At 36.0% G+C, this 15840-nt stretch overlaps 1 protein-coding gene across 2 annotated transcripts in view; it reads right to left on the reverse strand.

Moving 5' to 3' along the window:
- Positions 1–15840, reverse strand: part of LOC136039553 (polyamine-transporting ATPase 13A2-like) — a 119458-nt gene that overhangs the window by 87490 nt on the left and 16128 nt on the right. Inside the window, exons 2-4 of one of the 2 annotated variants that reach the window (XM_065723390.1) lie at positions 10002–10099; positions 6573–6740; positions 4642–4697 (exon numbers count right to left, since the gene is read on the reverse strand). In XM_065723390.1, coding sequence (XP_065579462.1) covers positions 4642–4697; positions 6573–6740; positions 10002–10099 — 322 coding nt within the window. The remainder of the gene's footprint in view (positions 1–4641; positions 4698–6572; positions 6741–10001; positions 10100–15840) is intronic. The other variant, XM_065723391.1, reaches the window with a different exon arrangement.

Consider the following 15840-nt stretch of genomic DNA (forward strand, 5'->3'; position numbering starts at 1 on the left):
GGAACAGGCGGAGGGTTTCTTATAAGCAAGATGGCGAACCTCCAAATTCAAGGAATCCAAAATTTCAGTATATAAATTCTATATTAATATTTAAGAGGAAAATTAAAACATGAAATAAACAAATTATGAAAGGAAAGGTTATAAATACGTAGAGGAAAACACTAATCCCTAAAAATTTAATTGCTCCCTCCCATACGTTAAACTCCATTATCCACGCATAGGAGGATGGCTCCTCGTGGTACGCCTGCCACTGCTGAATTCATAGTTTGGTTGACCTCATAGTACTCGTAACTATTTTGTTTAAAAACCCTTAATGTACGATTAAATTAGGAATACTGTTAGGAATCAAGCCAATGCTTATTGGTCCGACCAATAATTTTGGAACAGCTGTCCATTTCAATCCTCAACTTCAGCAAAAGAGCAAACAAATTATGCAACTTATTTTCTTTTTCGGCTCGTTTAATATTAAAACAGGAATTTTGTTTTTCCTTTCTGAAAATTATCAGAAATATTATTGCACCTCCGAACCAGGAGGAGACGAAGTATTTTTTCTAAGTAAGAAGGCGGGCCTCCAAAATAAAGGAATCCAAAATATTAATATATAAACTTTATATTAATATTTAAGAGGAAAATTCAAAAACACAGTAAATAAATTATTAAAGGAAAGATTTTTTATATAAGTAGAGGGAAACACTAATCCCTAAAAATTTAGTTACTCCCTCCCATACATTAAACTCCATTATCGAGGCGTAGAAGGATGGCTCCTTGTGTGACGCCTGCCGGTGCTGAATTCAAAGTTTGATTGACTTCATAGTACTCGTGGCTTTTTCGTTTAAAAACCCTTAGTGTACAATTATATTAAGATTAGACTGCATAAAATTCATCATCTCCGGAGTAAAGTAAGAAAGCGGATCGCTAAGCAATAATAAATAATGGAAGAAATAAAACATTTCTTCCAAACCAGGCATATTCACAGGTTGGATGTGGTTCCAGGTCTACGCCCTTATCGAGACTTATATGATTTCTACATTTTCTCTATTTAATATAACTTTTCATTGAAAAAATTAAATATACTAAATATTGCGCAGGGTTTATAGATGAGAGTAAGTATTTCTTTTGTTATCAAACAGTTCGTGAAAGAACAGTAAGTAAGGAGCTAACCAGCTAAATAGTAACAGAAAGTTTAAAAACGGAATTTTGATACCAATAGATACATCGAAAGAATCGGATTTTTCTGCTCATTTTAAATATACGAGTTAAGACTATACATCAAGTTTAGTCTTATCCATCAAAAGTTACGATCCTAAGAAAATTTGCCTTATTTTCGAAAAAAAGGGGGAAACGCCCCTTAAAAGTCAGAGAATCTTATAAAATCACATTATCGGATTCAGCGTATCAGAGAACTCTACTGTAGAAGTTTCAAACTCCTATTTACAAAAATATTGAATTTTGTATTTTTTTCCAGAAGAAAAATCATGGATATGTGCTTATTTGTTTTTTTTTCAGGGGTGATCGTATCGACCAATTGGTCCTAGAATGTCTGCGAGAGCACTCATCCAAACGGAAATTAGAAATTCTAGTGCCTTTTTAAGTGACTAAAAAAATTGGAGAGCAACTAGGCCCCATCCCATGCTCATTTTTTCCCAAAGTCACCCGATCAAAATTTTGAGATAGCTATTTTGTTCAGCATAGTCGAAAAATCTAGTAACCATGTCTTAAAGGACGACTTAATCCCCCGCAGTCCCCGATGGAAGAGCAACAAGTTATGAACTTTGCCCATTGCTTTCATACAATATTGGTTATTGGGAAGTATATACACCTATTCAAGGGGGATTTTTTCTCATGGGGGGGTCGGAGAGGGGGGTTACGTGGGAGGACCTTTCCATGGAGGAATTTTTCATCGGGGAATAGGATTTCCACTAAGGAGGCTCTGGATTTCCCAGCATATTTAAAAAAAGAGAAATTAAATAAAAAAAACAAGTTTTTTCAACTAAAAATAAGGAGCAACATTAAACCTTAAAACGAACAGAAATTATTACGCTAATGAAAAGATTCGTTCTCTCCTTAATACCTCGCTCTTTACGCGTAAGTATTTTTAATAATTTCAAAAGAGCTATTTATTCTAATTAAACGGCCTTTGTGATTCAGAGGTCATTCTTAAATAACTGGAACAAAATTCAAGCTTTAGCGCAAAGAGCGAGGTATTGACGAGGGGGCGAACCCCTTATATACGTAATAAAAAAATTGGAATATAGAAGTTCGTTATGCAAGTTAATTTGTAAGTTACGTATATTTATCACTAATAAAAATGTTTGTAAATAAAACAATGTAACCAAAAATTGGAGAACAACGTGGCACCCTCCCCCGCCCCCTTTTCTCAAAATAGTCCGATCAAAACTTGGACAAAGCCATTTAGCAAAAAAAAATTAAAATTAATATACAATTTTCGTTTTAATTATTCATGTTCGGTGAGCCAAAATCTAAAACCTGCATTAATTAAAAAACGTTCAGAAACTAAATAAAAAACAAGTTTTTTTTAACTAAAAAGCAAAGAGCGACAATAAAAACTAAAACGAACAGAAATTGTTCCGTACATGAAAGGGACTGTCCCCTCTTCAACGCCCCACTCTTTACGCTAAAGTTTGAATCTCTCTCACAAATCTACTTTTTAAAACAATAAAAAACTTTAGAGTAAAGAGCGGGACGTTGAGGAGGGGACAGTCCCTTCTATATACAGAATAATTTCTGCTCGTTTAAAGTTTTAATGTCGCTCCTTACTTTCAGTCAAAAAAAATTTTTTTATTTAATAAATCCAATAGGATAAGGCTAGGTTCGGAGACACCGGTAAAACCAGAAAATAATATAGCTTACGGACTTCATTTAAATAACTGTAAAAATTAAAATAGGAACTGTTCATAGACAAACGTAGATTATATTTTTAATTTTGAACTTTCTTTTGGTAGCCAAGATCATATTTTTGAAAATCCAAACCATTATGTTTTATTTGACGAAACAATTCTAATTAGCATAGACCTAGGAATCAAACAAAATGTCCGCGAGGCAATCGAAATCAAACGAAACTTAAATAATAGTACATCCCTAAATAGAGACTTGGGTGAATACACACTCGACCCTATGTACACAAATTTAATTATAGAAAATAATCTAATTCAAAATAAAACAAAAATAAGAACCAATAAAAACAAGCCCAATCCCAAAAGAACTACAAGATTAGCTGCAGAGAAGGCAAACATCGCGACAAGAAACTATTCCAATTTTTAATAAATACAGTTAGTGAAATGAATGAAGCTTTTTAGCTTGTAAGATGTTAGCTTTTATCACACAGTCTTGGCTGAACTTTTCGTTAAGAAGTAATGATGCCTAGGCTATTTAAAAAAACAGATTTTAACCAAGAACTTTTATTGTAACTGTATTATTGTTTATTATTTTCTTTGCTGAAGACGGCCCTTAGATATAGGGCCGAAATATTCAAATAGGTTATGTTCGTTCACTGTCTTGGGAAAAAAAGGCCTAATTATTCTCTCTTATGTATTTGTAATAGCAGTTAATGGAGGCAACTGGCTAATGGTATACATGACTATTAATTGAACATATATGATGAACATATATATATATTTATATATATATATATATATATATATATATATATATATATATATATATATATTCGACCCAATAGTCAAACTCCGTTACAAAATAAACTTTTACCCCCTAAAGTACGAGCTAATCATCACGCCAACTCATTTGTGCCTTTCTTCACATCGATTTTACACACTGATCGATTTCTTCACATCGATTTTTACACTCAGATTACACACTGAGCCGCAGTGCCCCTCATCCCTGGCTGAATGACGCTGCCTCTTATATTTATATTTTTGTTTTGAGATTTCTAGTATACAACATTGAAAGTACCGATTAAACCAGGCAAGCCCCTCCCCCTAAAATTAAGTTTATGGGCGCCCATGTCTATTTTAAATGTTTTAAATATCTATCTAGAGGTCAACACAGCTGCGGATGATCCTCTTCCATCCCAATCTATTCAAAGCTTTCCCCTTTTCTCCCTCCCAAGAAGTCCCAATTTCCTTTAAATCCTTCCTTACCTCTTCACACCACAATTGGAGATGACCTACTTTTCGTTTGGTCCTAGATGGATGGCCTAAAGGAATAATCTCTGGATATCTGTCATCTTTCATTCGCGACTAGTGTCGTAGTCATCTCAACCTTTCACTCATTATAGCCCAAGAAAGGGAGACAGAACCACATTTTCGTACAGCTTACTGTTTAAAATACAGTAAGTCAAATGGATGCCCAAAAATATTTGTTAACCATTACTCTATAAAAATCTAACGAATCCTCCTCTGCTTTCCGTTTAAATGAAGGAGCTCCTTCCATAGGAGCGAGGAGAGTAGGCATCGGCGCACTGAACAGTCGCGTGGAACGACAATCCCATGCAAAAGACAAATATATGTAGATGCATACATGGCGCCACCAGAGTACAAATGTGCTCGAGTTCAATTCCCATGAAGGCTATTATTTATAATTTTTTTAGATCTGTCTTGGGCAACACCATTATTCTTTATCTGGTACCAAAATAAAGATGCAATAAGGAAAATTACATACCTTAGTGTAGAAATCTGCTTTACAAAATAACGCTTGGACTTTTTTCCAGAACATTCCTAAGGAAAAAATAATAATAAGCTAACAGGGTTAGTCTTATCTTATAAAATAGGAAGAAATTACAATACAAATTTTCTCCCAGTCCTACACATTTTTATCCTAGTCGTTTCCTCTTCCTTCTCTAAGGATAATCTTCTCTTCACCTTCCCTTCTTTTCTAAAAATAACCTTCTCCTCAACGTCCCGCTCTTTACGCTAAAGTTTGACTCTTTCTCACAACTCTACTTTTTGAAACAATAGAAAACTTTAGCGTAAAGAGCGAGACGCTGAGGACGGGACAACCCCTTTCATATACGGAATGATTTCTGTTCGTTTTAAGTTTTAATATTGCTCCTTACTAGGGAGTTAAAAAAAAAACTTGTTTTCATTCGATTCAATTCTAAACGTTATTGAATTAATGGATGTTTTGATTTTGGTTCACCGCACATGAATAATTAAAACGATATTTGCATATTAATCTTTTTGGGCTAAATGACTTTCTCATATTTTTGATCGGACGATTTTGATAGAAAAAGGGGTAGGAGAGGACGCCTAGTTGGACTCCAATTTTTGGTAACTTAAAAAGACAACTAGAACTTTTTATTTTTTTTTATGAATGCTTTTATTAGTAATAAATATACGTAACTTATGAATTAGCTTACGTACCCAATTTCTACATTTGCACATTTTTATTACGTATTTTAGGGGGTTCGCCCCCCCCCCCGTCAATACCTCGCTCTTTACACTAAACCTTTAATTTTGTCTCAATTCTTTAAGAATGACCCCTGAATCACCAAGGCCGTAGAATTAATGGTTGAAATTACTAAAAATACTTTAGCGTAAAGAGTGAGGTATTGAAGAGGACACAAACCCCCTTATAAACATAATAATTTCTGTTCGTTTTAAGTTTTAATGCTGCTCCTTACTTCCAGTTGAAAAAACTTTTTTTTCTCATTGTTTTTTTTTTTAATAATGCTAGAAAATCCTGCACCCTTTCATGGAAATTCTCTTCCCTCGTGATAAATTCATCCATAGGAAGATCCTCCCACGCAATCCCCTCTTCCAGCCTGAAAAGTCCTTCTGAAAACGTCTGTACACTTCGCAATAACCATTACTATACGTTAACGATGGTCAAATTTTGTAATTTGCAGCCCCTCCCCCGGGGACTGTGGGAGATTAAGTCGTCCCCAAAGACATAGTTCTTAGTTTTTTGACTATGCTGAACAAAATGACTATCCCAAAATTTTGATCCAGTGACTTTGGGAAAAAATGAGCGTGGGAGGGGGCCTAGGGGCCCTCCAATTTCTTGATCAATTAAAAAGAGCATTAGAACTTTTATTTTCAGTTAGAATGAGCCCTTGCACGACATTCTAGGACGACTTGGTCGATACGATCACTCCTCGGGGAAAGCTCCTTACTACAGTTCGTCAACACGATCTGCCTGATACCTGGAATAATACCAACGCAGGAGGGAATGGAGTGATTAGAACCACCATGGAAAAAGTCTGGACCTATATTAAAACTTTAAACGTACAGAAACAAAGTCATATAGATAGACAGATAGATAGATAAGTGTATTTTAAAGCCACATATACAGTCACGGACACAGTACAATAACATAAACGAACGACACAAATAAGTTCATAATAATAAGTTCAATTTAGAACAAACTAAAATTAATTAAGAATAGAAAAAAAAACACCACAAATTGTGCTAAATAAATTTTATGCAATTCACGTATATAATAACTATATACATGTATAATGCACATATTATAAATTGGCAAATTATAATGCATATAACATATTAATTATATGCATATTATAAAGTATATATCAATTGCGTTAAAATATGTAATTTATAATAAGTTATAAGAAAAGGTAGAAATAAACTTACGCATATCAATATTCTGTTTGCATAGTGCAGATGACAGGGGACGCTTGTGCAAAATAAGTAGAACCATTTCCACCAATAAAAAACGAGGCCAGCCGTACCAGCAGTAGCACAAATAATCACCCCGGCTCCAATCAAACGAGGTAGGGAAGTTTTATATCCTTCTATTTCCTGGAATGAGAAACCCAGAGAGTAATTGAATATAGGCCCATAAGATACTACTACTGTTACTTCTAAACACTCAACGCATCGCCAAGCCGCCTGAGGCCAACTCAGCTACGTACGCTCCTTCTCCATCCCAACTATTCAAACCCCCCCCCTTTATACCCTCCCAGAAAGTTCACATTTCCCTTAAGTTTTTTCCGACATTCTCCCACCCAGTCGCGGACGAACTGCTTTTTGTTTAGCCCCAGACGGTTTGCCGAAAAGAAAAATCTTTCGAAATCTATCATCCTTCATCCGCAGAACGTGCCCAAACCATCTCAAACTTTCTCTCATTAACCTAATTAATTTTTTCATCCGGATTGAACCATACTTTTCGTACAGTCTGCTGTTTGAAATACTGTCAGTCAGCCGGCAATTCTCTCTGGAAAACATCAAGCAAATCTTCCTCCGTTTTTCAAGGCGCCCATGCTTCAGTATAATACTTGACCACTATCGTCACTAAAGCTTCCGATATTCTAATCCTGGTTCGCAGGATTATCTTCCTACTCTTCCGAACTCATCTTAAACTGAAAAAAAACACCCTACACCCCACTACACCCTCGGCTACTCTACTTTTAACATTTTCAAAGCGCCCACCGTCTTTAATTACCTTAAAAGACGATGCAGTGTGTTGGGTAACGAAAAGATCGATTAAGTAGATAGATTCACTTATTTTGGTAGTAGGTTATTATCGCTCCTTACTACAGTTCGTTACCACGAACTGTTTGATAACCTACTACCAAAATAAGTGAATCTATCTACTTAATCGATTTTTTCGTTACCCAACACACTGCATCGTCTTTTAAGGTAATTAAATAAAAAAAAAATTAGTTTTTTAACTTAAAGTATGGAGTGACATTAAAACTTAAAACGAACAGAAATTACTCCGTATATGAAATGGGTTGTCCCCTCCGCAATCCCTCGCTCTTTACGCTAAAGCTTTTAATTGTTTTAAAAAGTAGAATTGTGGCAAAGAGTCAAACTTTAGCGTAAAGAGCGAGGGACTGCGGAGGGGACAACCCATTTCATATACGGAGTAATTTCTGTTCGTTTTAAGTTTTAACGTCACTCCTTACTTTCAGTTAAAAAAACTAGTTTTTTTTTATTTAATTTCTGAAGCTTTTTGAATTAATGCATATTTGATTTTGGCTATCCGCACATAAATTATTAAAATAAAATTTGTATATTAATTCTTTTTTGGCTAAACGGCTTTCTCTTAGTTTTGATCAGACGATTTTGAGAAATAAGGGGTGGGGAAGGAGGCCTAATTGCCCTCCAATTTTTCGGTTACTTAAAAAGGCAACTAGAACTTTTAATTTTTAAAGAACGTTTTTATTAGTAAAAAGTATAGGTAACTTAAGAATTAACTTACGTAAAAAACTTTTATATTCTTATATTTTTATTGTGTATACGAGGGGGTTTGTACCCTCGTTAATACCTCGCTCTTTACACTAAATCGTAAGTTTTGTCCCAATTCTTTAAGAATGACCCCTGAATCAGAAAGACCGTAGAATAAATAGTTGAAATTACTAAAAATACATTAGCATAAAGAGCGAGGTATTTATCTCCTCCTAAATACCTCGCTCTTTATGCTAAAGTATTTTTAGAACTCTTCATATGCATAATAATCTCTGTTCGTTTTAAGTTTCAATGCTACTCCTTACTTTCAATTGAAAAAGTTTTCATGTTTATTTTTTTATTTTTTTTTTAAAGTAATGCTAGAGAATCCTGCGCCCTTTTCATTGATTTTTTCTTCCCCCATGACATATTCCTTCAAGGAAAGATCCTCCCACGTAGCCCCCTTCCCTCAACCCCACCCCCCAAACCAAAAAAAATCCTTCTGAAAGCGTCTGTACACTTCCCAATAACCATTACTGTATGTAAACACTGGTCAAAGTTTGTAACTTACAGCCCCTCCCCCAGGGATTGTGGGGGAGTAAGTCATGCCTAAAGACATAGTTGGTTTTCGACTATGCGGAACAAAATGGCTATCTCAAAATTTTGATCCGTTGACTTTGGGAAAAAAATGAGCGTGTGAGGGGGCCTAGGTGCCCTCCAATTTTTTTGGTCACTTAAAAAGGGCACTAGAACTTTTTATTTCCGTTAGAATGAGCCCTCTTGCGACATTCTAGGACCACTTGGTCGATACGATGAACCCTGGGGAAAAGAAAGAAAAAACAACAAATAAACACGCACCCGTGATTTGTCTTCTGGCAAAAAATACGAAATTCCACACTTTTGTAGATAGGAGCTTGAAATTTTTGCTATAGGGTTCTCTGATACGCCGAATGCGATGGTGTGATTTTCGTTAAGATTCTAGGACTTTTCGGGGGTGCTTCCGCCTATTTTCCAAAATAAGGCAAATTTTCTCAGGCTCGTAACTTTTGATGACAAAAACTAAATTTGATGAAACTTATATATTTAGAATCAGCATGAAAATTCAATTCTTTTGATGTATCTTTTAGCATCAAAATTCCCTTTTTTAGAGTTTCGTTTACTAATGAGCCGGGTCGCTCCTTCGAACTGTTTGAAACCAAACACCAGTAAAGCAGCAAAATGCGCATATAAATTTTAACAACTACATTTGAAAAATGTACTTGTTCAGGTTATTAAAATAAAACAATACAAATTAACATATACTAAAAAATTTCTTAAACCAATTATTCTCAAGGGAAATTTCATCGCTTTATGCCAAGGTGTGATGTAGAATTCGCCTCAATGGTACCAAATGCATTTCTTTTATATCCTAAAAAAAAAAACATGTGTAGTATTTCTTTATCTGTTGAAAAAAACGGTTGCTCAGACAAACCTGACATTGATATATGAGGGATGAGCTTCACCACAATATTAGTTTAAAAGAAACATGTATAATAATACCATAATTTCAATTTAGCAAGTTATTATGACATCATTATTACAGTTATGGGTAGCCTACGATTACAATTACAGTGGCCATTGGCGTCAATTCACAAAAACCGGGGGGGGGGGGGCAAAATGCATTTTTGAATACCTAGGGGTAGCAGATTAGTTATTTTTCCATTTTTTTATGAAAAAAAAGAAGGCAGTTTCCAATAAAAATACTCCCAAAAAGGTGTTTTCAAAAATTCAGGAGGGCACACACACCCCTGTCCCCTTAATCAATGACGATGGCAATTGCAAAAGAATACCATTTCAATTACACCTATTAGTTTTAGGCACAAGAATAAGAAAAAGTAAACTTTTATTTACATATTCTTCTTTTCCAATGTTAATCCTGTTTTGGCAACCATCATCTGACTCTTTATTGGAGCTTTTGCTAAATTCACCTTCTTCAATTGGAACAAACTCTGCAATTATTAAAAAAATACTCAAATAAATATAAAATATTAACAAACATAAACAAATGCACTTATCACTCTTAAAACACAACTTAGCTATAGCTTGCTCTCTACGCTAAAGTTGGTAGTTTTGTTCCGATTATTTAAAAATGACTCCTGAAACACAAGGGCCGTTGAATTAGAATAATAAACTGTTTTAAAAGTTCTAAAAAAAAAATTAGCAGAAAGAGCGAGTTATTGAGGAGGGGCAGACCCCTCATAAACGCAATAATTTATGTCCATTTTAAGTTTTAATGTTGCTCCTTACTTTCAGTTGAAAAAAACTAGTTTTCTGAATTTCATTCCAAATCATTTTTAAAAAATGCCGGGAAATCCAGCCACCCCTCTATGAAAAATTCCTCCCACATAGCCCCCTTTCCCAACCGGAAACCCTCCCCCCCCCCGCCAAAAAAATGTCTCAATACTTCCCAATAATCCATACCATATGAAAACAATGGAACATCCTTAATAGTGAATGCAGCTCAACTTAGACCAAACTAATTAACAAACGTGACCAAACTAACGGTCCAGCCTCAGCTGTGGCTCATATATATGATGACCCCTTTCAACAAAGAGACTTGATATTCCTGTAGACTAATGGGAGAAAATTCAGAACACAATCATATTAATATACTATATTAATATAGTTATTAACATATAGTTATAACATATATCTTAACATCTTAACATATATCTTAACATATCGTAAGTTATATATTATAAGTTATAGTTAAGTTATATGTTAAGTTATATCGTTTATATGTTAAGCTCTGAATTTTCTTTCTCCTAACTTGACCCATTTCAAATATAACACAATTGAACAGTTATTGGTTACATAGCTTGTGGTTTGATAGTTCAAACATGTTTTTATTTAATTACGTCAGCTTTGACCCATTCTTGCCTAATTTATTCTATTTCTAAGAGAGTAAAAGTCCTTTAACAAGAATATTAGGTTTTTTCAAGAATTGTTTTAAGGGAGGGGGAGATAGAAGTTATAAAGATCAAATTCTTTTATAATGTAAAGTTCAAGCTCTGGATCCATTTGTGAAAGTTCCCCCCCCCCCCCTAACTCAACCCATTTGAAAGCTAGGAAAATTGAGCAATTATGATTTATGTAGCTTGTTGTTGTATACTTCAGAACACATTCCAAAACACATTCCCTTCAGTACACAATTCCCAGGGCTCTAAATCCTTTCTCTTTTTTTTTACATAGGAATTAGACAGAAAAACTACATAGAAAAATACACCATTCAATGCCCTGTCCAAGTCTAATAATAGTTTTGTATAATATCATTAGTATTTAACATCACAATTGTCCCAACCTCCTCATCCTTAATTTTAAGATATAGACCTATGCTACATAAAGTTTGTTGATTTTGCTGGTTTCTGTTATTATTACTTTTTCATTATTATTGTTTTTTATCAATAGTTGAGTTGTAATCTCAATTTTGTAAAAAAAAAATTAGCAAACTTTTATATTTAGGCTAGGGCTATATCCTGGCATTAAGGAGGAGACTGGGGAATCATTACAATAGCAGTGATTATTATATTTGGAGAGTTCTTTGAAGAGAGAGTCAAATGGTATAGGTATCACTTATTATGGCACTTGGTATCTACCAATTGACATATAGCGATCGCAAATTCTGTCGGTTGGTCGGTCTGTCTGTCTGTCCCGGTTTTGCTAGTTTAGGCACTTCCAGGTAAGCTAGGACGGTGAAATTTGGCAGGCGTATCAGGAACCAGACCAGATTAAATTAGAAATTGTAATTTCCCCGATTCGATCATCTGGGGGTGGAGAGTGGGGGGACGGCAAATCGGAAAAACTAGAAAAAATGGGGTATTTTTAACTTGCGAACGGATCTTAATGAAATTTGATGTTTGGAAGGATATCGTGTCTCAGAGCTCTTATTTGATCCCGACCGGATCTGGTGACATTTGGGGGAGTTGGGGGGGGGCTAAAATTTTGGAAAACGCATAGAGTGGAGGGATTGGGATGAAACTTGGTGGAAAAAATAAGCACAAGTCCTAGATACGTGATTGAAATAACTGGAACGGATCCGCTCTCTTCGGGGGAGCTGGGGGGGAGGAGGGTTAATCTGAAAAATTAGAAAAAAGAGGTATTTTTAACTTACGAAGGAGTGATCGGATCTTAATGAAATTTGATGTTTGGAAGGATATCGTGTCTCAGAACTCTTTTTCTAAATCCCAACTGGATCCGGTGACATTGGGGGGAGTTGGGGGGGACCAAAAATCTTGAAAAAACGCTTAGAGTGGAGGGATCGGGATGAAACTTGATGGGCAAAATAAGCAGAAGTCCTGGATACGTGATTGACATAAAGAGAACGGATCCACTCTCTTTGGGAGAGTTGGGGCGGGGTTAATTCTGAAAAATGAGGAAAAATTATGTATTTTTAACTTATAAAGGAGTGATCGGATCTTAATAATATTTCATATTTAGAAGAACCTCGTAACTCAGATATCTTATTTTAAATTCCGACTGGATCGTGTCACTGGGGGGAGGGGGAACCAGAAATCTTGGGAAATGCTTAAAGCGGAGAGATCAGGGTGAAACTTGGTGGGAACAATAAGTACAAGTCCAAGATACGTGACTGACATAACCGGACCGGATCCGCTCTCTTTGGTGGAGTTGGGAGGGGAGGAGTAATTCGAAAAATTAGAAAAATGAGGTATTTGAAACTTACGAACAGATCTTAATGAAATTTGATATTTAGAAGGATCTTGTGCTTTAGATCTCTCATTTTAAATTCCAATCAGATCCGGTGACATTAGGGGGAGTTGGGGGAGGAAACCAGAATTCTTGGAAAACATGAAAATCGAGGTATCTTCGAATGGGCGATTGGATCTTAATGAAACTTGATACGTAGAATAATCTTATGTCTCACAGGCTCCATTTTCAGTTCGAATCAGATCCAGGAACATAAAGGGATGGAGGGGGCAAACAGAAATCTTGGAAATCGGAAATCTTGGAAAACGCTTACAGCAGAGAGATCGGGATGAAACTTGATGGAAGAATAAGCACAAGTTATAGACACGTGATTGACATAATTGGAACGGATCCGTTCTCTTTGGGGGGAGCTGGGAGTTGTTAATTTGGAAACCAATTTATTTTTAACTTAAGAACAGGTGACCAGACCTTATTGAAATTTGATATTTAGAAGTAACCCATGTCTCAGAGCTCTTATTTGAAATCCCAACCAGATCTGTTGACGTTGGTGGAGTTGGAGGGGGAAACCGGAAATCTTGGAAAACACTTAGAGTGGAGAGGTCGGAATGAAACTTGGTGGGTAGAATAGGCAAATGTCGTAGATATGTGATTGACGTAACCGGATTGGATCCGCTCTCTTTGGGGGAGTTAGGGGGTGGGGTTCAGTGGTTTGGCGCTTCTGGGCGTACTTGGATGATGAAAATTGGTATGCGTGTCAGGGAGCTGCACAAATTGACTTGATAAAGTCGTTTTCCCCAATTCAACCATCTAGGGGGGGGGGCTGAAGGGAGAGGAAAAATTAGAAAAATTGAGGTATTTTTAACTTATGAGTGGATTCTTGGATCTTAATGAATTTTGATATTTAGAAGGACGTCGTGACTCAGACCTCTTATTTTAAATCTCCACTGGCATTAAGCCTCTGATTTTCCTTTTAAATCAATCTGTTGATTCTTAGAATTTTGCAAGAGCTCATACCATATGAGCTTTTGGCTCTTGGCTCTTCCTACCTCGTCACAAGTGTCATATGAGCTCTTAGCTCTTGTTTTATATCTGTTTTGTGTGCATCAAAATCAATGGCAAAATAGCTAAAAGTCCTAAGATAAAAATTCTAGATAAGGTTTTTCTGCTATCTTGGAGTAATTCAGTTAAGTGAGTAAGACTTTCAGGAATTTCCGCCAAACCTAGAATACAACCACGGAAGGTCTTATGAGGGGTATCTACCACCTACCCCTTCCGTCTAGAACGGTACCAGCCTTTGATGAGCTTGGACAAACTTTATGTTACAAAAAAAAATCTTCATAGACAGATTTGCCGTAAACAAGACAAAAAATTCATCCCTATAGTTTTCCTAAATCGTTATTAATAAGATTTTAAAAAACTTGAAAAAAAGAACTTGTGCTTCTAAACCGAAATTCATGGCAAAATTATGGAGAAAAATCATTTCTTCCAAAGTTCAGACTTTTATACAATTTTCTGAGCCTAGAAACAGGGGAGGAGGATAGATGCGTACTTGAAAACATCTTCCAGAGGCCTATTTTTGTATCTGAATTCATTTTCAAAAATTTATTTTTCTAACACAACTATTTATTAAATTTGGCAATGGTTATATAATATAATATAGGCTATGTATACCCCCCCCCCCAAAAAAAAACACACAACCTTGTATTTTCCTGAAATGCATCTGAGAGAAATTTGGAGATAGCCATTTTTTTTCATAGAAACTTAAAAAAAGACTCACTCAATTAGTTACTGAAAGGGCTAGTGCCCATTTTAACAGTCGAAAGTCATTGGAGGGCAACTAACCCCCTCTCACGCCCACCATTTTCCCAAACACATCCAATAAAAATTTTGAGGTACCCATTTTGCTCAACATAGTTGAAAGGTTAAGAAATTATGTAATTGAGGAAGACAACCCCCTCCCCCTACAACCCTCAGGGCAAGGGTTTTAAGTTATGCCCTGGGGGCGTATAAGGTATATACAGAAAGGGTGATCGTATAAACTTCTGACAGGGCTCATTGGATTAGTAGTTAGAAGTTCTAGTGCCTTTTTTAAGTTTCAGAGTGATTGGAGGGTGGATTTCCCTTCACACCTCATATTTTCCCGAAATACATCAGATAGAAATTTTGATATGACCATTGTTGTCATAGAAACTTGAAAAGAGCTCATTCGATTGGAAACTGAAAGGACTAGTTTCCATTTTAATAATCGAAAGTGATTTGAGGACAACTAACCCTTCCTCCCACGCCCACCATTTCCCCAAACCCATTCAATCAACATTTTCAGATAGCAATTTTGTTCAACGTAATTGAAAAGTCTGGAAATTATGTCTTTGGAGATGAAGATCCGTCCTCAGCCCTCTGGGCAAGGGTTGTAAGTTATACCCAGGCGCAAATAAGGTATAAATGGAAACGGTGATTGTATAAACTTCAGAGGGGACTCATTGGATTGATAATCAGAAGTTCCGGTGTCCTTTTAAGATTCAGAGTGATCAGAGGGCGGACCCCCCCCCCACAACTCATATTTTCCTGATATGCATCTGATAGAAATTTGAGATGGCCATTTGTAGTCGTAAAAACTTCGAAAAGAGCTCATTCTACTGGAAATTGAAAGGAATAGTGCCCTTTTTATAGGCAAAAGTAGTTGGAGGGCAAATAACCCCCTCCCACATCCAACATTTCCCCAAACATACCCAATCAAAATTTTGAGATAGCTATTTTGTTCAACGTAATTGAAAGGTTCAGAAATTCCGTCTTTGAGGATAAATATACTCCCCCCCACAGCCCTCAGGGCAAGGGTTGTAAGTTATGCCTTTGGGGCATGTAAGGTTTATATAGAAAGGGTGGTCATATCAAAATTGGAGGGAGCTCATTGGATGGTAATCAGATGTTCTAGTGTCCTTTTTAAGATTGAGGGTGATCAAAGGGTGGTTACCCCCTCCCCCTCCAAACCTCATATTTTCCAGAAATGCATCTGATACGAATTTTG

The sequence above is a fragment of the Artemia franciscana genome, chromosome 19 (assembly GCF_032884065.1).
Source record: "Artemia franciscana chromosome 19, ASM3288406v1, whole genome shotgun sequence".
Taxonomy (NCBI): Eukaryota; Metazoa; Arthropoda; class Branchiopoda; order Anostraca; family Artemiidae; genus Artemia; species Artemia franciscana.